This window comes from Armigeres subalbatus, chromosome 2, assembly GCF_024139115.2.
Source record: "Armigeres subalbatus isolate Guangzhou_Male chromosome 2, GZ_Asu_2, whole genome shotgun sequence".
In the NCBI taxonomy this organism is placed as follows: Eukaryota; Metazoa; Arthropoda; class Insecta; order Diptera; family Culicidae; genus Armigeres; species Armigeres subalbatus.
Genome location: NC_085140.1, coordinates 92,864,788 through 92,891,134, shown reverse-complemented (window position 1 = coordinate 92,891,134; position 26,347 = coordinate 92,864,788). Strand labels below are relative to the sequence as shown.

The window sequence follows — 26,347 nt, the reverse complement described above, 5'->3', positions numbered from 1 at the left end:
TCAGATGTTCCTCGTAGTGCTGCTTCCACCTTTCGATCACCACACGTTCGTCCGTCAATATGCTCCCATCCTTATCCCAGCACATTTCGGCTCGCGGCACGAAGCCTTTGCGGGATGCGTTGAGCTTCTGATAGAACTTGCGTGTTTCTTGAGAACGGCAAAGCTGTTCCATCTCCTCGCACTCCGCTTCTTCCAAGCGGCGTTTCTTCTCCTGAAAAAGGCGGGTCTGCTGTCTCCGCTTCCGTCTATAACGTTCCACGTTCTGCCGGGTACCTTGCTGCAGCGCGACCGCCCGCGCTGCGTCCTTCTCCTCCAGAATCTGTCTGCACTCTTCGTCGAACCAATCGTTCCGTCGACTTCGACCCATATACCCGACGTTGTTCTCCGCTGCGTCGTTAATGGCTGCTTTGACTGTATTCCAGCAGTCCTCAAGAGGGGGCCCCATCGAGCTCACCCTCTTCCGGCAACGCTGCCTCGAGATGCTGCGCGTATGCAGTGGCGACATCAGGTTGCTTCAGTCGCTCTAGGTCGTACCGCGGCGGTCGTCGGTACCGAACATTGTTGATGACGGATAGTTTTGGGCGCAGTTTAACCATCACCAGATAGTGGTCAGAGTCGATGTTAGCGCCACGATATGTCCTGACGTCGATAATGTCGGAGAAGTGCCGTCCATCAATCGATTTGTGATTCTGTCTGCAGTGGTGATCTCCAGGTGTACCGATACGGGAGGCTGTGTTGGAAGTAGGTGCTGCGAATGGCCATATTCTTGGAGGCGGCGAAATCAATTAGTCGTAGGCCGTTTTCGTTCGTCAGCCGATGAGCGCTGAACTTTCCAATAGTCGGTCTAAACTCCTCCTCTTGGCCAACCTGAGCGTTCAAATCTCCTATGATGATTTTGACGTCGTGGCTTGGGCAGCTGTCGTACTCACGTTCCAGCTGCGCGTAGAATGCGTCCTTATCATCATCAGTGCTTCCGGAGTGTGGGCTATGGACGTTGATTATGCTGAAGTTGAAGAACCGGCCTTTGATCCTCAACTTGCACATTCTTTCATTGATCGGCCACCACCCGATCACGCGCCTTTGCATATCGCCCATCACTATGAAAGCTGTTCCCAGCTCGTGTGTGTTGCCGCAGCTCTGGTAGATGGTATGATTACCTCGAAACGTTCGCACCATTGATCCCTTCCAACAAACCTCCTGCAGCGCTACGATGCCGAATCCACGGTCCTTGAGCACATCGGCGAGTATGCGTGTGCTCCCGATGAAGTTGAGAGATTTGCAGTTCCACGAACCGAGTTTCCAATCGCTAGTCCCTTTTCATCACAGTGGTCTTCGCCGATGGTTCCGGTCCGTACTCTCTTGTTGATTATTCGTTGCGTAAGTTTTTTTTTTAAAGGCTGGCTTGCAGGCCTGACAGCAAACCCCTAAATTTCCGGAATACCATTCCTCCTTATGGACCGGTGGACCATGGTGCAGAGTTTAACTTAGAGTCCCTCGCTGGCACTCGGACGATGATCAGCCTAAAATGAAAAACATACGCTGTTGTGAGCCACTCCTAATTTGGAGAATAGACGCTCAGTAAGATTTGCACCTCCGGAGAGGAGCAATCCCCCCTTCCCTGTCAGCATACGACCATAGTTACCACCGGGATTGGTTACCCGATCTTCCCTAAGGTTGCTCGTATCCCGGCCAGCACCGCGGGGAGGTAGGGATAGGAGTTGCTGGGTAAGAGGCTAAGGACCGCGAGATGGGGTCTATTTTATTCCTTCAGGTACGCGAAGTACCAATGGTACGCTTTATCCAGCATTTGCCGTGCCTAATAGGATTGCATAAACCAAGCAAAATGATCTCGGTATCCTGAGTTATACGCCTTCGACCGTGTCGGAAAAAAAAATTAGGATGTCCGGACTTTTCTATAATGATATTTTTCAGACATTTTTGACATTTGTGACATGATTTCAAATGTCTCGAAAATACATTCGTTGTTTAGCTGGCTGTTGTTTTTAAGATGGATCATACCGAATGATAAATTAAATTCAAATTCGGTGAGTAAGAAGGCAATTATTTTATGTTCGGAAAAACTGGAAAAAGCATTCAGAAAGACCATTTTTTTGTACATGAAATGATTGCCAGTTAACACAGAATACAGATCTGTAACAGCCTGCTGAGTTGATATGCCCATAGAGCTACTGATTCAGTCCATTGTTGTCTGTTTTTGCTCTGTAGAAGCAAACTGTCAAAATCTAATTTGTAGACACACTGTATATAATTTTGAGCATTATTAAAGCTGAATATTAACTTGAAACGAGAAAAACGCTGATTATGATGAACTCTGAATTCGAAGGTCACCGCAAAAGATAGACAAAGTCAAAGAACAACAGCGAATGCGCAGCGTACAGCTAATGCATCGATAATGAGCGTTTAATCAATAGACTCTAATGATTGTCGCCCGTGTATCATTCATCAACCGTATCAGTTTTATCAGCCCGAAATAATGAATCGACAGTCAGTTTCGTTGACCGGCACAACTACTAAGCTGTGAAATATATGTGATGAATTGATGTCGATTTCGTCATCTGTTTGCAAACCTATAAGCCACACAAGAGTAAAATCCATAATAACATAAGCACTGTTGAAAAAACGAAGCAAGACAGCCGAGTTAACCCTTTCTAGGTGATTCGTTTTTTTCACAATGCACGTTCTTGGAACGGATATGAGTTTCTCTTGGTAACGAGCCAATCAACGCGTCAACTGAGCGGGAGCCTTCCCTATCTGAGTCATCGTTATCTTCCGGAGTGCATCAGAACTCTTCGAGTTTCTATCGGCTCTTCTTAAAATTGGCCCTTATCATAAGCCATTTGGTTCAACAACTGCGATTACAAAATCATCAATGCATGGTTTACTGCCCTGGACTTATCAATCAGGTGATGAATTATGCTTCAATCGACATTCTAATAACCACGTTCTATAGCACCATCGGACAGATTATCTGAGAATACGTGCTGTTCAAAATTTGCCGACCGTCCAAGCAGCTAAATCAAGTCTGGCGCACGCAACAACTACGAAATCTTTGCAATCGTTTGCGGAAATGCAAGAATAATTTCATCTTAAACAGGATTCAAGTAATCACGACTAATCTGCGGTTTGTTTATGAGGAGTACACCCAAATACTACAATGTTGATTCCGTGAGTATATGGAAAGTCTTCAAGTTAAATAAAAAATGACCCTTCATCGTTCGAGGCCAGAAAAATATCCCTATCATGTCATCTATCGCACTTTTTCATCCCAATCATCTGTCGCGAAAGCAAATTTGTTTAGCGACAATTCTCCTCCAACAAGAACAACCTGGAAAGTCTCCCACCGTATTCCATCCGGCTTCTTCAGGATACTTTCAGCAATGCGGATTTTTTCTAAGCTCCCAGTTTGACCAACACCGGGGGACCCGGGACCCGATCACTTACAGCCAACCTTCATCAAACATTGCCCATTGCTTCTATTTTCAATAGATCTATAACGGACTCTGTTTTTTTTTTCGGATGATTGGAAGCTCGATCACTCCCGTTTACAAATCCGCCAACATACATACTATGCATTACATAGCGCAGAGAACTACCGGTCCATATCAATCTTGACCTGCTTTGCTAAAGTTTTTGAGAGCATTCTGCACGACGTGTTACATCCAGCAGTACAGTCCATCATCTCCGAACATCAACATGGATTGATAAAAACGCATTCGACTACTCCCAACAGAATGGCGTTTACTTTACTCATACAGCGCTAGAAAATTGAAGATCCATAACCATGGACCATGTTATTTATCATACTTTTCAAAGGCGTTTGACATTAGGTGCCGCATGTACTAGCGATAGAAAAATTTGACTGACTTGGCTTACATACCTACCCTTATATGGAAGAGAAAAGCTTATTTTGTCGGATCATGATCCAAAGGATTCGAATCCCGTCACCACCAACAACAACAACAACATACCGTGGATACAGAAAATGCATGTTTTAGCAAGAATTTACTCCAATATTTGGTTACAAAATAATGTACAGCCAAATCGCAAAGTAGACCCGATATGACAAACTGGCTCCCAAAAGGGTTAACACGAATTGCTGCTTGTCGTGGAAACGTGTTCGCATCAATTCCAAGCAAGATATCTCAGCTAGAGCTGGAGGCCGTTCGGTTCGATGCATTTCGCACTATGTACACTAACACTGCGCATGTAAACCCTCCTAGAATGGGAAGTTGCAAAAAGAAAAGCCCCATCAATAGCAGCCTGCAGCAGATGCGTGTTCTTGTCTGCTAAAACGGAATGCCTGTGCTCTGCGCTTAAGAATGTTAATGAATGAACAACATCACACAATCCGACCTTGTGCTCTCGCACTCGAGCTCCGTCCGTAACCGACAGATGTTTTCCATTCCAGGCTGCGTAGGTATATGGATTGCAGAAAGAAATCAAAACGGATGAAGAGATTTTCCAAAACGCAATACAGATATCGAATAATAGACCGACTCGCCCGCCGTACGCTTCATAATGGGTATTGAACTAATTGAATCCATTATCAGACATGCTGCCGTTATGATGATGTTTCTTATCAGTTTGTATGAATTACTACCTGATATCAAATATCGAGAGAGGAAGTTTTTGGTAGTTGACAGAGTTTCTAACGATGCGAATTTATTTTGCAATTATGTTCAAGCAATCAGTTGATAATTTGAGCTAGCTTTTTTGATATTTATTGGATATGATCGGAACCAAAATATGTCCATTGCATAAGGGTTTTTATTTCAAACAAACAAATCCTCACAGACAAATATAATTTAGTAGTACGGTGCTCGTAGTTAAAATTGTTTTATTCGCACGTCAAATCATTTTACTCATTTAAGCGTTGTATTCACTGCAATCAAGTTGGGAATTTTAGACATGAATGAACAGCAATGCAATTGTCGGATAGAAAAATATGTTCGTGATCTGTTGATCTTGCAAACATGTCTATAATAGGTTGGACATATTTTTGGGCGACTATAGCCCCTTCATCTGTTTTCTCTATTTTAAGGTTCTTCAACAAATTCTCGAACATTTTGTCTCCTCATTAAGTCAGTGGTAATTTGGTAAATACGGTCCAACCACCAGGCAATTTCAGATCAATCACACTCAATAATATCCCTTTTCTCAAGCACGTGCCTTCTGTTGAAGCCCACAGTATCAAAGTGATACTGATTGCTACTATTGCGTCTAAGTGTAGAAGCGCTCGCCTTTTCGCGTATACTCAAAGGACAATATGTGTCGGATCGCCGTCAGGTTCCCACCGATAGTCATCAGTTGATATTTTTGCACATTTCATAAATATCTATCTATCTCGAATAAAAAAAATCTGCAACATTTCTCCAGGAATTCTGACAGAAATCCTCCAAGCATTCCGATGAGAATCTTTTAGTGATTTTGATTTTGATGAGAATCCTCCAAGCATGCCGGAGGGAATTCCAGGAGTTTCAACGGAAATGTTCCAGAGAATCCGTCGGAAATCCTCCAGGAATTCCAACGTGAATGTTCCAGGGAAATCGTCGAATGATTCCGAAGCATATCTTCGAGGGATTCTGAAGCAAATCATCGAAGGATTTCGAAACAAACCGTCGATGTACTCCGAAGTAAATCGTCGAATGATTCCGAAACAATTCGTCGAGGGATTTCAAAGCAAATCGTCAGAGGGATTCCGATCGTCGAGGGATTCCGAGGCAAAACGTCGAGAGACTCCAAATTAAATATTCAAAGGACTGAAACAAATCGTCAAGGAATTCCGAAGCAAATCTCCCAACGATTCCGAAACAAATTTTCGAAATCATCCATGAATTGTGAAACGTATCCTCCACAGATTCCCAAATGTATCCCTCAACGCAACGATACCGAAAGGAATGAATATATTCTTCTGGATTCCGGTTGGAATACTTCGATGATTCTGAAAGGAATTCCTTAGAGATTCAATTGAGAATTCTTCTCGGATACTCATGAGAATCCTTCTCGTATGCTGATGGGCATTGTGGAGATTATCAAGCTGCAAGGCAAGCGGAAGTCTGCTGATAAATTGCCACTCCTGTCCGCGATGGTGGCGAAGTACCACGATTGCTTTGATTGATATTTTGGTAGCTCTCCGTCTGTTCATATCAAGCTTACTTTGATGCTTTCAAATCAATTAGATTTTCATAATTAACGCGAAGTGTAATTTCACTGCCACACAGGAATCTTTTTAAGAAATGAGAAACAAGCTCATTTGTCTTCCACTCATTTCATTATAATAGGGTGAATATGGGAGATAGCTCTTTTTTCCTGAAACTTTTTCAGTAATTCATTATGCTATATGTTTAAAATTGATATCACTTCAAACCAACTTTTCAAATCCTAGGGAAGGTTTTTTTTTCCAGACAGGGCTAAGACCCCCCTAGCGCCCCCCCCCCCTCTTATTTACGACCATGCCTATAGTTTGATTGGGCTTGGAAGTGATGGAGCCGCCGACTTTAATTGAAGCATCGTGCACCAATTTCCAGTTGATGACGAATACCATATCCTTTTTTATGATGTGACCGCTACAGCTTCTTGCTGCGCAATCTATCCTCTACGAAATTGTTCGAATTTCGATTGCACTGCAATCAATTGGACCACCTCGATGAACTTTCTATACACGGTAATCGTACGTCCTTGACAAATCCCACTAGCTGGATTTCTGGTAGGTGCTTCAACCTCAGCACTCCATCATACATCAGCATTCAGGACTCCACGAGAGAAGATGGGAGTTTTGCCGGATCTTGATTAGGAGAAGTGTTGAAGATAATAGCGTTAAAAAATTAGATCATAGTAGGGGAAATTACCCAAAAGCGGAATTTTACTCTTCTTGTTATAAGGAGTGGAAATGTTCAACATATTAAATTCACGTTATATCTAATGCTTCTCCCTTTCACGATACTTACATAAAACATTTAATACATGACGCTATTCGTTGAAATTGACTGAATTTGCCCTACAGTAGACCCCCTGGGGTCCATAATAGGAAATCGCTTCTCTTTTCCCTACAGTCAACATGTAGGGAGCGAGGTGGGCTGACCATGTACAGAACGACTTGGCGAGCGTGGGGCGCATTGGTCGTGATGATGGAGAGATGCGGCCTCAAACCGTGTATAGTGGCGTCAAATTGTTGATTCCGTGTTATTTGTTTAGATTAGATGTAGCCTAAATAAATGAATGAATGAGAACATGAACAATAACCATCGATATCATATCAGTTTTGCTGAGTGTGTCAGCAGTTGAAGATGTTGTTTCGGATTTGGTCATTTCTATCCTTACACTTTAATAGATTTCTGGTTTATATGACCGCATGACATAAAGCAGTTAGGTACATTACGAATTGTAGTGTCATGCTAGAGTATTAAAAAATGGTTCTTATGATTACGTATGTAGTGACCATTTAATTTTAATGATGTTGTTTTAAACCCATTTTAGCTCTGACGGTGTTGAGAAATGGGCGATATACTACGATTCCTAATACAGTATCATTTCGTTTTTATTACACCCCTGGAGAATTTTAGGGGAATAAAATGAGAGAAGTGACAAAAAATCAAAAAAATTTATAGCTTTAGGACCAATAATATAAAAAATTATAGAACTACCGTTTTCGACCCGAGGTCACATAGACTGCACACCCAACATCTAGAATTAGATAACGGAAAGGACATTTGCACAACAGCCAATGGATCAGTGAAGAATTTTCCGCTATACGAAAAATTTTCGTCTTACCTGGGTGGGCATCGAACCCACACTCCATTGCACATGCGTCTAGACGACTGACCACGTAAGTCGCCTGGCTAAGAGGCCAACATAACTAAACAATTTTTTATGGCTTGGTCAGGGAATCAATTTTTCTGGAATGCGCATACGAAACAAGTGACAAAAGAGAACCAACGACAAAGCTTTGTTTTTGTCGGAGAAAATAATGACAAAGATCCGAAAATTTTTGCAAATTTGGGTTTTATGCTATCATAGTTTCTGCTTTCATGGAAATATTCGAGAATCGAACAATGATTACAAAATTAGCACCGTATTCTTGGAAATATCAGAGCATGCAAGGCAAATGATTCTTGTCATATTGTGTTCGGGTTCTGATAAAGGTTTGTCGCTAGGTGCGTTTGTCAGTACCAAACTCTGTGGATGACAAAGAGTATATTGTTAGGCGTTACTCGAATATTGATTCCCTGGGCTTGGTAATGCAAAATACACGTCGGACTCGATTAACCGGGGTTTGATTATCCGGAATTTTGGACACACACAGACATCATATAACACTATGGGTCTCCGGGCCTTCTATAAAAAGTTTGTTTTTGGAGCGATCATATAGCCTTTACGTATACTTAGTATACGAGAAAGGCAAAAAGACTAAAATATATAAAATGTTACAGGGTGACAAATTTGATGAAAAATATTATAAAACCGGGCCGTAATAAAATCGAGTCAAAAACGTAATAAAATCGGGTGGAGGAAAAAACCGTGGCGTGACAAAATCGAATCAACACTGTAGCTCAAACTGCTTTACGTAGTTTACGTCATGCGGACGAATTTTAAGCACAACCGTATTGATTCTTACTAAAGGCAAAGATCTTTAACTTATTTGTTCGTAACTAGTTACATTTGACGGGAAAACCTGTCAACATCAGCTTCGCTTGCAATTCTCTACATTTCGATGTTCTGTATCTCGATATCTCTCCCTATGTCGATGGTTTCCTAGGTCCCTCCAATCTACATACTTTTGGGCATTCTACATCTCGATATTTTTCTTTCTCGATGTATTCTGATCATATTTTGTTTTGAATTCGATCTCCTTATATCGATATGTTAAAATTGTTAGGCTATTAGATCATCTTTGAACAATAACAAACATATCAACAACCAGAAAATTTCCTTTAATGACATTTGTTTTGTTGTCGTTTTTGTCGTTTTTCATAGCAACGAGCTTTTTTGGATCTAGTACTCATTGTAAATTTCCTTCCAATCCTTCCGCATAACTCGAAAACGGCTGGATGGATTTTCTGCATACCTTCGGCAGATATGATGATTACCGTTTCTGACGGGTTTATATGATATTTCCTCATGCGAAATTCAGTAAGGTTGAGTTAATCGTGAAAACTTAAATTGAGATTCGTATGTAAATTTTGCATTGGCAGATCCCACCCACTATGCAGGACAACGTCTGCCAGGTCAACTATAATAAGTAATAAAATCTACCTATACCGTTTTTCGAATCCATTTTTATTCTTTCTTTAAACATTTTTGTCTATTTTATACATACACGAGAAACGTGTTATCACTGCTAGTTGGTGTATCAGCGTTTGTGAGGATAGTATTGTTAGAGCCCTTGCAGTCATTGAATCTACAATAAATCCCTTGGGGTATATACCGATTAAGGAACAATTGCTGTATAGATTACTCAATCGTTTTGTTTCTCCCTGTACTTCACATTTTATTTTCGTCCTCTAGCCGACATGGTCACTGATTACAACCACGCATCGCGACGAACTGGCTACGATGACGACGGCAACGGAACTTCGTAACCCCATAACCCATTTGAGCGATAAGCGAGAAACACGTTCAGCAAACAAAATTATTTCATACTCCTAGTAGGTAGCGATTTTAGGCGAATGCAGTTAAACCAGGAACCAATAATAATTGTTAAACTTGAATCAATAAAATCATAGTAAAGAAAAAAGCACTTACTATATGCTCCCGAACGGTGTTGTGGAATATCTGCTCCCGGATGTCGGCCACTTCCTCATCTTCGTCCATTTCTGCCACGGCTTGAAGCAGCGAGGCAGTCGATAGATTCGGGTTGAGAAAAATGTTGACTGGTTACTGTTTCTCTGACTGAATTCACTGTTTTCTGTTGGTGCTACTGGTATATTCTGGATACCTCCAGGTTCTTGTTGTTTATTATTCAATTGAGATGCATTTTTTTAATTTTCAACACAAGCGGTTATCACCGAGTAAATGCACCACTCACTTCACTGATATTTCACGAATTTGTCAAAGAAACGACAAGGAACATCCTTTCTCTTTTTGATTTCGACCCAGCAATAATATAAAAGATAAATACATTTTACAGGGTGTCCCAAAAACGTATCACATACAATCCCTCGATTTTTTATTTTGGTTGAAATTTTTGAATGAGTATATGATTAGATATATAGTTCCCTTCGACAATCTTAGAATAATTTTAAGGTTTCTTTGTTCCAAAAATTAAGAGAGAATGCATCTCCAAATTAAAATTACTTAATCAGGGGTTTTTCGATATGATTTTCTATTGGCCTGATCAATAATTTTGAAATTTACATTATGTTTACGTTTAATAATTAATTACAATCGTTATCCTTGTATTCAATTTTGGGACACCCTAGTTGTTGCTGCACTTTCACTCGACATTTTTATTTCGGATTCTACCTATTTTTGCTTGTGACGTATATTATTTTCCCCTTTTCACTGACACTTTTCGTGACTTTTTATTTTCAATTTTCTGATGTAATAAACCATAAATCATTTATTTTCAATTAATTTTAACGCACCATTTGACTGTATGATTTTGTGTTAAATCGTAAAACATCGAGCACTAATTTTCGGTAACATCGATCCCCCGCAGGTAGACCCTAAATTGCGACTTGCTGCCCGTAGCGCCGCGGCGTTTCCTAAAAATTTTAGCGACACTTTTTTCTGCGGTGAACGACTTTGCAACGCCAGTGGGAAAATTCCTTCCACTCACAATGTTAGGTACTCTACCGAGCAATTACATTCCACGTCTCGTCGAATCAATTTCAACAACCACGAACTAAATTTCACGACGGACAAAGCGAATCTGCGCTGCTGCTGAAAGCTGAACTGCACTGAAAATCTCGAACGAAACGCACCCCAGTGTGACAGTGTGAGCACCTTCTGCTTTGCTTCCTTTCCCAGTAAGGTGGATCCATTGATAACGAAACACTGCTATAGGTGGGTTGATGCTTCAAGAGAAATTTTCATAAAAATGTTCCTTACAAAAATATATTGAGGAAAACCCGAAGTTGAGTGAAAACAACATTACGTTACGTATCCGTTGGATGCCACCCCACAATACGACGTCATTGATTGAAAGCCATGAGAAAACGATGAAAACAAAGCACGCTCACAACGCATGAAGCGTTTGCTTTTTCTGTTTATGATACGAATAAAAGAAAGAAAACGGAATTTGAAAAATGTAACGGTGGGTTTTGACGTTTTCTTTTCAGGCGTTTGTTATGCGTTCAAGTTAGCCCTTTAAATGCATGATGTGCATCGAATGCACAGTGGAACGATTCGAATAATTTAACACTTCGAACGGACAATTAGTTAGTCACAAAACTTGAAAACAAATTCAAATTTATTTACTTAAGTAGTTTAGATCTAAACTGGTCTGATATTACATTGCATTGAACATGAGCATAATGGCTGTAATTTCTTTAGCGTCGTGGTCGTATTATTTGCAGCTTGCGCGACGGGATGCAAGTTTTAGCAATCAATCATGAATCGGACATGATTTGAAACAATGGATCACACTCAAGGTGCGAGCACGCTGTAGTGAGTAGCAATTATTAGGCTAGCAAATATTAGGTACACTAGAATGTAAGAGCTCTTTTACATCCACACAGGTTTGATTGGTTAATACATATTAGATTTGTGAATAATAGAAATAGATATTGTCGTAAAAAGCTATGGAAAAGAGATTAACATGGAGTACATGGCTTTTTATTGGTAACGTAAGTTATATACCGTTTTGACTTAACCGCCGATCACTCGCGTTTATAAGGCCATTTAAACTTAATTCACGTAATTCTTTCCGTAGGATCGTGAATTCATGCAAAATCTTGACCCTCAGTACGAAAAATCATTGATATTTAGGTTTTAGAGCGCATAAACGCCATAATACGTGTACGCACTTACATCACTGTTGCTGCCCGAATATTATATTAAATATATTCGAATATCATTATTAAATTTTGATCGTATACGTTAAACGATTAGTATTCTGAGAATCATGAATGATAAAGTGAGTCTACAATGACAGATTTTTTTTGTTCACAAAAATGGTCATTGTTGAATGATAACAATACTTAACGACCCTTTCAGAGTATTATCAAAAATCCAAAAATGGTTGAGGCTACCGTCAAAGTTATTCATGGTACCATTGATGTATAATTTACTACCATACCATAAATATTCCAATCATGTACCTACACGCAAAAAAATGGTGCGATCGAAACTACCATTCCGAGGGTTAATTTAAGAATACACACCGACGATTTTCAGCAGACAACAAACCCGTTTGATTTTACCATGCGCGCAGTAAAAATCAACTGTGGTCCTGGTGGAATGTTGTTGCATGAACTGAATCAGTGGTGGATTTGTCCGAATGCGTGGTTAATTTAACTGAAAATTTGTGGTTGTTTTAAAAACATGGCGTAGTCTACAAAATAGTAACCGTTACCATGGAATTACATACACAAATTCTGTGTATGTATAATCGAAAAACAATTACTGGAAAAAATCATGTTTGATATCAATCTATGAGGGTGGCCCCTCCCCTGGCATCGGCACTACATGTCCAGCCCACGGTAATCTGCCGAATTCCATCAGGTTGTACCTAATTGTACCAGCAAATACGTCTTTTTACCTCGCGGCTAATACCTACCATTATCACATGTTACGAATGTTCCAAGATACATATATTTATGAACTAATCAACAACCTCAGATCGCATTCCATGCATTTTCACCTTGGGTCGGGACCAACACCGTGTGGACACCCGCGACGAGCATGCGACCCTACCTCTCATCTGTCACTCTTTGGCACCTGGGAGGGAGATTCAGATTAAAAAAATATGAATGTCAGTGCAGACCTAACTTTAGTTGTCATGAAACGTCACCGCAGACCTAGCTGAAAATATTTAATAAATGGGGAGTATCGATACTGATCATTTGCTTGAAAACTATAAAAAGCAGAAAATTGTATTGAACATTATCAATCTATATTTGAAACGACGGTTGTTGAACAAAAAAATGCCTTGTGAAACTCGTTTGAAAATGGAGTCCATTGTAAAGAGAAAAGGAAACGTCTAGGATACATCTTCTTGCAATGATTCCCTTTGCTTATCGCTTATTAATTCATTATCTGCATCGCTCGTTTCACGTTCTTCAATGTCAACCCAATCCGCAGCTACAGTAAATTTTTTTTCGTAGTCTTCATCGTGAATAGTCGGATTTTGACGATTTGAAAAAATCAAGTCTTCGTCGTCCGAATCTGGCATATATGGTGAAAGAATGGAAGAGAGATTTCGCTTTGCAACTTCCGTCTTTTCCCACCCGTTATGAAACAAGCTACTTCGAAATGCAAAAGAAAACAAAAACACATTTGCCAACATGAATAATCAATCCTTGCCAACCATTTCTTTAAGTTTCTTCAAAATTCTTCATATCCAATTTTAAAAGTTTTCTTATGAACCATCGATAGCGATCGATGCCGTTTCATAAAGAATTTTAAATTACTCAAAAATGCAAAGGATCTTTTTCAAAATATCGATACCGTTAAAACGGTTAAAACGATATGATTTTTCACCGTTATACTTTATCGATATGTCAGAATTTTTGATAAGAACTTTAATTTAAGGGTTCTTCAGAGGAACATCGAGAGTTATTTTTGATGCAGATTTTTATTTATCTATTTATTTGCTTAATCGTTTATCGAACCTGGAAGAAAGAATACTGTAGAACCTTTGCTCAGAGATCTTAATCATTAGACCACAATGTAGTTTTGATTGGTAATAGCTAAATTGCATTAACATCGGCATTAACATTCTATCCTATATAATTTTCATTCAAATATAATCAATATGTAGGGGAATTATTTTCCTTACCCCAAAACATCAATTACCGGCAATGTCCTTGTGAAATGGTTCTTTATGACGACAAGGCTATCCATTCATAAACAAAAAGCTAATGTCGTTTCATTCAATAATTTTTTATTTCAAAAATATAACAAGATAACGGAGATAAACAAACGCCAAAATACTGATGATTCGATGAACAAAAAGGGATAAAGGTGTAGTGGTGATCATTTATGAAATTATTTGCCAAAATATATCATTGCATTGATATCATACTTTGCGAAAATTTATATAACGATCCATTGAAATTTATATCGTTATTAGGAATAAATTAGTATGAAAAAATATCGACAAAGTTATTAAACTTTATATAAATGACTTTGAATGAGTTTTGGTTGTTGAGTTGGTTGAGATAGATGCTGACAAGAGATTCGTATTTTATTTATACTGAATTTAATCCGCCGCATTTTGTGATTCCCTCCATAGGGAAGCGAAAAACGACTATGTTCCGGACACTTCTTAATTCAATACTCCGAGAGAGTTTCACGAGACATGACAATGTCCCGCACTCGGAACGTTATATGAAACTTGAGAAAGTCACGCACCGGCTTCAATGAAATCAACGAAAACATCGATGACACGCAAAACAAAAATTGGTCAGTCCGTGTGACGCTTGCTTTGGTATATATTGCTCGTCGATAATTTTCTTGCGTCATGACGTTTAATTTTATTGTTATTTCGTGTGTAGTATCTGGATCTCCCTCCCAGTTTGGCACTCCACATCAACCAGCATTTCCGTTGATTTCCTTGTGCAGCACCAAGTACCTCTGTGGCTGTTGTATTGACTACTTCGAGGACTTTTGTTACCACAATGCTTTCGTTTTGGGTTGGGTGTTCTTTGTTTCGTTCGCGGGCTTATGAGTGAAATGCTCCGCAACGCCCTGACTCGACAGACGCTGTATGTTCAGCTGCATGGTTCTTTCATGTCTAGAACCGGTGATGTTAGACAATCTTACTCGTTTATCAGTGTTTACTGATACACATATCGAGACAAATACAAAATACAGAGGAGTTCCACTGTTTCACATGGATTGGGTGCAAATTTATCATACATTTCTCCATCTGTTGATTTTTTGGAGAATTGTTGTATACAAATCATGAGTCCAAATTTTGAAATCCCAAATCTGGTCTATATTTGATTTGAATCGTCTAATTCAATTGTTATAGATATAAGATTGCATTCGTCTGTCTCTAGATTTCTATTTGAAATTAAAGTTTTAATGCCAATTAATAGCTCGAAAACCTTAATAGACTATATAGTTATGCGATTTCTGGTATTTAATTATAAAGCTTAATATTCATTGGTTGACGTTATGTTATGTCATCGTTTGTAAACTTACAGAAATGTTTAATTATTGCATTAACAGATCACACAGGTTTCAAAACGCATCGTAGGAATCGAGCCTAACGAACATAAAAAAGTACACTTCTGCTCAGAATTTATTACTATCCTTTATTTTCACAGTTTCAATTTGTTGGTTGCACCATTTTCTGATGGTTAGAAGATTAAATTACATTTTGCTTGACTTCGGTCTTCGCTTCAGGTTAAAAATAAGGGACTAACAATAAATTCGCGAAGCACTTTACTTCTTGGCAGGATTGGACAGCTCAGCGATGGCCCTTGCTTCCTCTGAAATGGGGATAAGAAAACGTAAGTTAGTTAGATGTAATGTTTCTTAAAATAGCTCTAAAAATTCAATATCGTTTCATTTCAAAGATGCATTTCATAATTGTTCATTTCTCTGAAGCTTTTCAAGACAATTTGCCAAAGTATTTAGAGATTTGCAGTTGAGTGTAAGGCGAATTAGCACTACACATCTGATTCACTTTATCACTTTATTGTTACTTAAAGATAAGTATATTGACCTCGACATAGTCGGAAGGCCGATTACGAAAGGCCGAATGTATTTATACAATTTTAACTTAGGCTGACAATTTGAACCAGCAGATCAAACGGTCGGCTGTTTGTTTTTTTGTTTCAAAATGTCAGCCTAAGTTAAAACTATGTACAGTCGACTCCCCACATCTCGATAACTCTTCCTATGTCGATGATTTCCTCGGCCCCTTCAATCTTCATACATTTGGCCATTCTACATCTAGATAACCTCCTACCTCTCTATCTCGATGTGTTCTGATCATATTTTGTTTTGGATTCTCTCTCCTTATGTCGATATGTTTAAATTTTTATGCTACTAGATCATCTTTGGACAATAACAAACAGATCAACACCAAGGAATGACATTTGTTTTGTTGTCGTTTTTCATAGCAACGAGCTTTTTTGGATCTAGTACCCATTTCAATTTTCCTTCCATTCGTCGATCTCTTCAATATCGAGATGTAGAGAGGCGACTGTAATGCAATTCTAATTTTTGTGATTCTCCTTGGGCTATGATAAGATATTCTTTGGCATTAGATTGACCAGATGCATGCTTTCTTGTTTTTCAGTAGGCAGTATACCTTCCGTATCACAGCGATAAGGCGTATTACATAGTAGATGCATAAGTATTGGATTGCTAATGTCGTCCCTGTTCGCGTGACTAACCTCTAGGTAACTTTGATCTGGTAGCCAAAGTACCGGTACTAGAAGTGTCAAACCAATGTTGGTAATGAAACAAAACATGCACTACAACATTATGCACAACAAACCGACAAGTTAGGGTGGAAGCATATTTTGGCAAAATACTTTTAATGACTACAGCGCCACTAGCATCCTAGTATTTATGCTTCTACTTATTACATAGTTGTTACGAAGCATACCATGATGAATGTGACTGAGTTCGATTCTTTATACAAGTGATCACCAGAATTTTGCGGGATTTGCTTTTAAAACAATAGTAATATGCTTTTATTACAGACAAACTTTTATCTTACATGCTAGTACTTGGATGAAAGCTTATAAATATATATACCAACTAAGGGTATTGAAACTCATATTGATCTTAAAATCACTTCGATTGGTGCTCACTGCACCATTTTTTTCGTTTTAATCAGTAAGTAAGTACAAAGTGTAGCATGTAAGATCATAGTTAATTTTAATTGCTTAAGACGCAATTTTGAAAATGAACGCTCAAAATGCTGAGAAACACTGCTCTTTACGGTTTGAGAAATTTTCGGGTGAGAAATTTTCTCGCCTTTTAGATGTATTGAAATCGTACATTACAACTAATGTCATGAATTTTTCAGTAGTGAGATGCAATTACAATAGATAAAAAGCAGACATACATATGGGAGAGATGTTGGAATAGCAATCATATCTCCTTTAAACTTAGACCGGGCAGATTTTAACTCAAGAAATGACAAAATTCTGCCATAAGAAATTCCACCTTCTGTTAGGGTCCCGCCATGTAGGTGACACAAATATAAGCATGCAAGTGGCATTATACTGTTAATTTTAAATCATAATAGTAATATGTGTGAGGATAATTTACAATAATCTTCCATCCACTAGAAGACTACATTAAACTACAAATACATACAACAGTTGCATTCCTAATAATTATTGTTCTATTCATAAAGGATACTGACCAGCCTGTGCACGCTTCTTCTCCTCTGCCAGTTTGGCGTCGCGGATGACTTTCTGCTTGGCTTCGACCTCACGAATGCCGACCTCACGCTTGGACAGACGGCTCTGGTGGTAGGCACCGTACGCCACACCGATGGCAAGGAACGACCAGCGACCGAACTACAAAGGAAATCAAAAATAGTAAATATAAATCAGGCATAAGGTCAAAAATTGGCAAATAATATAAAGATTCCGAATATCTTTTCGTTTCAATGTTACCTTCTTCCCGGACAAACTGACAAACATTACATAATGGGACGGCACATCTTTCGGGTGGCATTCTGGCCAGCACAAAATGACTAATACTACAGCTTACCTTGATCAGTGGGGATACGCGTACTGGAGCACCGAGATCTGCCATTTTCTGAGGATAAATTTAATGGAAAATATGGAAAGTTAAGCAAAACTTTTCCTCCTAAAATTTCCACACTACGCGAGAAGACGGCAAAATGTCGTGACGAACGATCTGTCAATTGTCGAAATGTCAAAAGTTGATAAAGCCCGCACTTTGAGCCATCATAAATTACGTTACCAGTATTTGCCTCGCCAGGCAGTATACGCAGCTTACACACGGGCAAAATATGGCGAAATTATCAACGGACTTGTGATAATTAGTTTGTAGATGGAAAATTCAGATCATTTCATTATCAATGAATTATTGGCAGTGGCTGATTTTCTACTCACCGCTTCCACATCCAGGCGCTATCGTATATGCGCAAATAGCCAGCATGAGTTAACCGCCAGAAATTTGTATGGCGAAAGACATCTAACGCGGGTTTTCTGAAAATTAGGAACTTTTCATGAAAAACTATTTGGTACCGGTTATAGATAGTGGAATATATAGATGAGCGAAGATAAATCCTCTGTCTCCAAACGAACTGTCAAACGTGTCTCCAAACGAGCATGACGTCACGATTTCAATGGAAACGTTAAGGGCTGTGACGTCATATGCGCGTGTGCACGGGCAAAAAAATCGACTCAGCCATGCTTTCGCTCATCTATAGATTCTACTATCTATAGTACCGGTTATGTAGGAAGGTGTCCGCTAATACGCCTACCAAATATTGTTTCGACGAAGACGCTTAATTTTGAGAAATCGAACCTTAGATGCCTTTCGCCATACTGATTTCAGAAAGTTAACTCCTAGTGTGCCGCTGTAATTACGCTCAAAGCAGGTGATTCTTTCTTTTTAGCTTGAAATAATTCATGGTGCAATTTTGTTTATTTATTCGAACTTTTTCCTTGTGAACAGTGATATCACTCGCCAGAAATCGTCATTTCAAAATCCAAAAGATTTTTTTATTTCGCAAGACATGAAGATTAAATACAATTTTACCCATGTTAACGGTATAACTCAATGCGAAGACCACATTATCAAGAAGACTGGCAACACAGTCTGAAATCGGGCGACACTGTTAGGAGCGCTGTTGGTGAGCCGAGGTGGTACTATGTTTGTTTGTGTGAGTGTGTTGACACTGTATAGTCAGTTACACGTTCAATCAAAATATATGAAAACCACATTAAATTATTTTAAATTATGCTTCGAAAAAACTCTCGAGAAGTACACTGAGATTAAACGTATTTCAATTTTATGAGATCAGCATAACTTTAAGCCGAATAATATTCGGAATTTGGTCTTGAATTGATGAAAGTGCCGCACTCTATGTTAATTTCTGTACGGATCTGTTGATTTCCTTCACATCTCGACTGCAGACTGTGTTCATGATATGATTTGAAACAATTTACTCTTTTTCTTATTTTTACTATTACCTTGCCTAAAAAGCCAAAAGTTCGAAAAGGTTATGCTATCCTAGACATAGTAGAAAATGAATCACCTACCTTGTGCGTGCTTTCAGCGGCACACTAGGAGTTCTGAAATCAGTATTGCGAAAGGCATCTAAGGTTCAAAATAAAGCACCTTCAACAAAAAAAAATGTGGTAGGCTTAGGCTGTGAACTATTATACCGATTCGTTTAACTTTTAGTTAAAATTTGACAAGTGGAACTTTTTTTTATGAAAAATGAGTAAGATTTCTGTCAAAAAAAGAAATGTCAATACAATTTCTCGCTAATCTTTTCAAAAGGACCTAAGTATCATTATTTTCATTATTTAATTTGAATTATGCAATCAACAGACCAACACGAAAGCTTTTGATTGCAGTACTCAAATTAAATCATGACAAAATGTTACTTAGGTCTTTTTGAAAAGTTAAGCGAGATTTCATCTGCCTCTGAGTGATTTGAAACGGGCGTGTACATAACTAGTACCAAATAGTTTTACTTGAAAAGATCCTAACTTTGAGATAACCCGCGTTAAATGTTTTTCCCCATACAAATATCCGGTGGTTAACTCATGCTGGCTGTTTGCACTTATACGTTAGCGCCTGGATGCTGGCGGCGGCGAGTAGGAAACCAGCCATTACCAACCAACCAATAATTTATTGAGAAAATTCAGATAATAGATAACAAAATAGATGTTAATATATAGAAAGAACGGAAAATATTCAGAATGTTGGTTCACTAGCCGTGAATATGTTACCTCGGAGCAAGCCAGAATTTAGACAGATTTATAATTTTCCTAGGCAAAAAAATCATTTTAACGCTTTTCAGTTTTTGATGCTTCAAAGGTTCCAATAGGCTCAAATTCGTTTTTTAATCACAACACTTTATTTTGTAGACAAACAAATAAGAACGCAAATAAGACCCCAAAAAAATATGCTTAAAGCATATAAAACAAAGTAAACAACCTCAATTTTTAACTTACACCCAGATAGTTTTCTGACTCTCTTTCTCTCTTGATTGGGGTTAACTATTAAAGAACTGCCCATGCGAGATGTTCATACAAATAATAATTCCGAATTTGTTCCATGTGTTTTTTTTTCTGAATTGCCATGAAAAACTCTTTTTGTTTCAAACTCAGTTTTACGAGAAATTTTTCTGCCTGTACAAAACTGAGCTGATTTGTGATTCCGTGTGGTTTGTTTTGTGGGTTGACAGCTATATTCCATTGCAAATAATAAAGGTGCGGGGTTTATCGACGTTTGCTTGCATTGGTAGACCATGAGCAAAATAAACATCAAAGAGAAATTTTGTAACCCGCTGAACCAAGTAGCGAGGATTCGTGGTGCTGGTTGACTAATAGCCAGAAGCTAGGCAATTATCTTAAGGGCAAAATCGTGGATGGCCAATGTAAATTGATTGGTACTGTCGATTTGCGAAAATAGTTTGTATACACGCTTCATGACAATTTTTTTTTGACATGTTGCGAGAGAGATCACAAGTATTGTATCTGTCAATGTCGAAGTAATTTAGAGTAGAACTCTACTCGTCCCTACTGCGGAAAAAAACTACCCTAAAACACAGAGAACAGACATACAAGTCCGTTCTCAATCGTGTGTAAGGAATTTAACGGACGTTTTAAAATGCAACACAAGTGGCAATCTCGTGGAGGCGCTGGCATCGCATAGTTTCTCTCATCAAGAAGCTGTCAAAATTTTCGGCGCCACCACACCACCCACCATGGACATAAACAACAGATCCTCCTCCTCACTCTGGTTTCAATTCCATATAATATATGATGTTTCTTTCTCACACTAACGCACGCAACTTCTCTGCCATCAAGGAGCACATGGTTTGTTTTGTGATGAGGGAAGATCCATTAATTACGTAACGCGAGAACGATCATGTATGATCCCTCCTCTCCCCTGTTACACTTTTTGTATTTATAAATTATGTTTTCCGAGTTTTTCACACCTCAGGCACACCTAAGCGTTATGTAATTTATGGATGTTCCCTGAGATGTTTCGTTGGTGAACAGCAGCTACCACCTCTGCCTGTATTTTCAATTCTTTTGAATCTTTACCATTCTTTCCCAGCAGCGAAGCACTAAAAGGATGAAAAAGGTCATAATTTGTGCTCAAGTATATTTTTGATTTTTTCATCATTCTTGTCCCTTTTAGTATTTCAATTCGGGTTATGTATAGAAATAATTTAACTAGCGTTTCCGGCAGTGAATAATTGTCTCTCTTCAACAGTAATTTTAACTAATTTCAATCGGAACAAACTATTATAAAGGAAGATCCATTAATTACGTAACGCAAAAATTGACCATTTTCAACCCCCCCTCCCCCCTATGTCACACTTTTTATATGAATCATTGAAAACTTTTGTATGGATTGTCACACTTTGGTCAACCCCCCCTCCCCCCTCTAAGCGTTACGTAATTTGTGGATGTTCCCTAAGCATATATGTATTCACCAATATGGGAAGTGGCTATAGCAGAAACTCTACTTCACTCAACTAAACTATCTCTTGAACATCATAAGCCTAATCTTATGAAGCGTGGAAAAATATGCGAATTTCATTTTCATAGAGCTTCTTATGATAATGACTTACTCTTCATGAAACTCATTCTTGTATCTTATAAAGTTCATGGGAGTGATCTATAGATAAAATAAAACATGAGAGTTGTCTTATGATTTTCATCACTACTTCTGATGTGAAAAACTCATAAGACAAATCTTATGAAATGAGAAGTTAACATGGCAGAGTATGTTGTGGACGAACTAATTCTCATCGCAGATTTATTCTCGACATTCGCGCTTGTAAACTGCGTTTTATCGTTCATCAACTGGGATTATTTTTAATATCGCGTTCGATAGCAGTTGGTTGTTAGGATCAGAAATGTAAGTAAATGTTAGGCGTTTATATTCGCTTTTAAAATTATATTTCATATTTTTCAGAACTTTGTTGACGCAAGAAGCGAATGAGAGGAATACCGACAATGAGACTATTCTCGAGTCTCCTACTTGGTGCGATGCATCTCGACGAAACATAAATCGAATGAATTGAGAGAATGTGATTCAGAAAAAATATTTTAAGCTCTTTTTAGTGGAATGTATTTAACCGTCTAAGACGAATTAAGTAACTCCATTTAATTCCACCAATTATTTCGATATCTTTGCAGATACGTATTTCGACCACAACTGTGTGGTCGTCTTCAGTGTCTCGTACTTGACTCGACGACGACGAAGTCGAGTCAAATACGAGACACTGAAGACGACCACACAGGTGTGGTCGAAATACGTATCTGCAAAGATATCGAAATAATTGGTGGAATTAAATGGAGTTACTTAATTCGTCTTAGACGGTAGAATGTGATTATTATTTAGATAAAAATAAAATATCATGTTGTACAATAAGTTGTGGATTTTTTTTGCATTTGTCTATACTCTAATGCTTTATAAGAATGCACAGCATATACAAAAATCGTGTAGAAAACATTATGACCCTCATATGCAAGGATGATTGATGTTTATAAAATTCTCTTATGAATTCCATCAAGGGCATCGACAAATCTTTATATTTTCATAAGACAAACTTATAAAAATCATTCTCGGTCAAATAACACACAGTTCATAAGAAAATCGTACAAAATTTATACGTAATTCTTATAGCAAAAAAACATAAGACATTCGTATGATTATCACTAGTTTTCTTGGCTGAGTGTTGGTAATACAATCAGTTTGCTTGAAGGTACGAAAATGCGTTTTGTTGAATTTGTTTTTTAACCTTATTGGTTCCATAGTGCATGAAAATAAACATCAACATTTAGCATGTGCTGGAAGAGGCGGCAAGCTTGGTATCATTTTGGCGCGTAATGTTTGTTTGGTGGAATGTGACAGCTAGTACGCACGACGTCATGAAAGACACCTAGCGCCACCAAACGACGTATTGCCACAGTCAGTATTCTAACGTACTTTGATTTACACAGCTTTTTGAGTAAAATTTGTTCTAGCCTGGATGTCTGTTATCTGTGCCTAAAAGTTATTTGTTGTCAGTAAACTAACACTAGCAGACCTCGACTTCCTCCGCACCTTTATTAGAACTCATTTACTTCAGCTAGCTAAGATCACTACCACACAGATAACAAGCTACCACTTCAACTCAGAAGAGGCTCTGCCGGCAATGAAGTTGGCCGCGTGTATGGGAAAATGCCAGAGCTGCCAGTCTTCTTGATAAAGTGGTCTTCGCTCAATGTTTGATCCCGCCAGAGTGTCTGTCATATGCGGCATTTGTTACACAACACCAAAACAAATTTATTTATTGAAAATATTGAATTTAGTTGCTTGTTTTCAAATAATATTTAAAATTGATAGGTTTTAATAACCCGTGACACATTAGATCAACTCAAAACCTATGGTTATGAGTAACTTACGGAGAGAGGTAACTTACGTAAAGCTTATGATACAACTTTCATTCATATCTTTGCTGTCGCAGGCATTGAAATGGTACAAAACGCTTCAGCGCACCAAAGATCATGTGTTTGCCGGTGACTATCGAACCATTCAAGCTGCCCGGCAGCGCATCCGGGAGGAATTTTCGAAGAATAAAGATCTACGCGAGGAGAAGGATATCCAGGAGGTGATGCGTTCAGTTTATTCGAGCAACGTTACTCAATAATAAATTTATCATTTCCAGAAACTTAAAATTGCAAGAGACGTTGATGTTGAGCTGCGAAGTTCGGTCGTTCAGGCGGTGAAGGGTGACGATAACGTCTATCGTCAGTTGATTGATCTTTAGATTTGTATCTTGCGGTGCATATTAACTAAAAGAGATTTATTTTATTGCAGATGCCAAAATTACCAGTGACACGAAAAAAATGGAAAATGTTATGTTCGATCCGAATGCCGAATTACCGCCTCCAAGGACGAAGAAATGCGGCGATGGAAAGAAGTAGTACATGTTACATGTGATTGTAAATTTTATTAAATAAATTAGTTGAATACCTGTTGTTTTCGAAAATAATTATTCTAAATCATGGGATAAAGTTAAGTTTGCTGCACTCTTTTATTTTTTTATTGCATGAGAGTCCTTTTCTTAAAAATAATACTTTATTTGTCACTAAGTGATTTTCCAAATCCAATCTACATCTAATCCAAATCCATTCCAAAATTTACAATGTTATGAAAACTCATATGTGAATATGTACGTTATGTGGAATATACTGATTTGGAAAATGTATTGGAGGTGACCCCTTGCCCTTCGATGGGACTCGAACTCATGACCCTACAGTACGCTAGACTGGTGCTTTAACCAACCAAGCTACGAAGGACCTCCGTCGGCCTTCGCAACCTAGCGGCTACTGAACGAGCTCGAGATTCCCAAATTGGACGCATAGTCAAATCACTCGCAATCCATTTCTCAAGCCAACACTTCCACATGTGTATGGTACACAATCGAATCCAAATCCAATTCAAATCAGATCCAAATCCAATCCAAATCCAATTCAAATCCAAATCCAATTCAAATCAGATCCAAATCCAATCCAAATCTAATCCAATCCAAATCCGATCTAAATCAAATCCAAATTCAATTCAAATCCAATACAAATCCAATCCAAATCCGATCCAAATCCAATCCAAATCCAATCTAAATCCAATTCAAATCCAATCCAAATTCAATCCAAATCCAATCCAAATTCAATCCAAATCCAATCCAAATCAAATCCAAATCCAATTCAAATCAAACCCAAATCCAATTCAAATCCAATCAAAATCCAATCCAAATCCAATCCAAATCCAATCCAATCCAAGTCCAATCCAATTCCAGTTCAAATCCAATCCAAATACAATCCAAATCGGATCCAAATCCGATCCAAATCCAATCCAAATCGGATCCAAATCCAATCCAAATCCAATTCAAATCCAATTCAAATCCAATCCAAATCCAATCCAAATCCAATCCAAATCCAATCCAAATCGAAATCCAATCAAAATCTAATCCAATCCAATCCAAATCCAATCCAAATCCAATCCAAATCCAATCCAAATCCAATCCAAATCAATCCAACCAATCCAAACCAATCCAAACCAATCCAAACCAATCCAAACCAATCCAAATCCAATCCAAACCAATCCAAACCAATCCAAACCAATCCAAACCAATCCAAACCAATCCAAACCAACCAATCCAAACCAATCCAATCCAATCCAACCAACCAAACCAATCCAAACCAATCCAAACCAATCCAAACCAATCCAAACCAATCCAAACCAATCCAAACCAATCCAAACCAATCCAAACCAATCCAAACCAACCAAACCAATCCAAACCAATCCAAACCAACCAAACCAATCCAAACCAATCCAAACCAACCAAACCAATCCAAACCAATCCAAACCAATCCAAACCAATCCAAACCAATCCAAACCAACCAAACCAATCCAAACCAATCCAAACCAACCAAACCAACCAAACCAATCCAAACCAATCCAAACCAACCAAACCAATCCAAACCAATCCAAACCAATCCAAACCAATCCAAACCAACCAAACCAACCAAACCAATCCAAACCAATCCAAACCAATCCAAACCAACCAAACCAACCAAACCAATCCAAACCAATCCAAACCAATCCAAACCAATCCAAACACAATCCAAACCAATCCAAACCAACCAAACCAATCCAAACCAAACCAATCCAAACCAATCCAAACCAACCAAACCAATCCAAACCAATCCAAACCAACCAAACCAATCCAAACCAACCAAACCAATCCAAACCAATCCAAACCAACCAAACCAACCAATCCAAACCAACCAAACCAACCAAACCAATCCAAACCAACCAAACCAATCCAAACCAATCCAAACCAATCCAAACCAATCCAAACCAATCCAAACCAATCCAAACCAACCAAACCAATCCAAACCAACCAAACCAATCCAAACCAATCCAAACCAATCCAAACCAATCCAAACCAATCCAAACCAACCAAACCAATCCAAACCAA

The 26,347-nt window shown here is 38.5% G+C and overlaps 3 protein-coding genes across 12 annotated transcripts in view; 1 reads left to right on the top strand and 2 right to left on the bottom strand.

Moving 5' to 3' along the window:
- LOC134209998 (protein Lilipod) overlaps positions 1 to 26,347 on the bottom strand; it is a 136,984-nt gene that overhangs the window by 79,811 nt on the left and 30,826 nt on the right. For 2 of the 10 annotated variants that reach the window (XM_062686022.1, XM_062686023.1), the window contains exon 2: positions 9,763 to 10,097. In XM_062686022.1, coding sequence (XP_062542006.1) covers positions 9,763 to 9,831 — 69 coding nt within the window. In that variant the 5' untranslated portion in view covers positions 9,832 to 10,097. Of the gene's footprint in view, positions 1 to 9,762; positions 10,098 to 10,402; positions 10,567 to 10,604; positions 10,961 to 26,347 lie in introns of those variants that run through there. The other 8 variants (XM_062686021.1, XM_062686019.1, XM_062686017.1 and 5 more) reach the window with 8 other exon arrangements.
- Positions 15,424 to 18,034, bottom strand: LOC134214727 (ATP synthase subunit e, mitochondrial-like). The gene is made up of 3 exons (XM_062694048.1): positions 17,869 to 18,034; positions 17,516 to 17,672; positions 15,424 to 15,620 (listed from the first exon to the last, which is right to left on the bottom strand). Exons 1-3 carry the CDS (start codon positions 17,911 to 17,913, stop codon positions 15,574 to 15,576), a joined length of 249 nt encoding a protein of 82 aa, XP_062550032.1. The 5' UTR covers positions 17,914 to 18,034; the 3' UTR covers positions 15,424 to 15,573.
- LOC134214726 (complex III assembly factor LYRM7-like) lies at positions 23,607 to 24,395 on the top strand. The gene is made up of 4 exons (XM_062694047.1): positions 23,607 to 23,776; positions 23,831 to 23,974; positions 24,032 to 24,113; positions 24,184 to 24,395. Exons 1-4 carry the CDS (start codon positions 23,750 to 23,752, stop codon positions 24,288 to 24,290), a joined length of 360 nt encoding a protein of 119 aa, XP_062550031.1. The 5' UTR covers positions 23,607 to 23,749; the 3' UTR covers positions 24,291 to 24,395.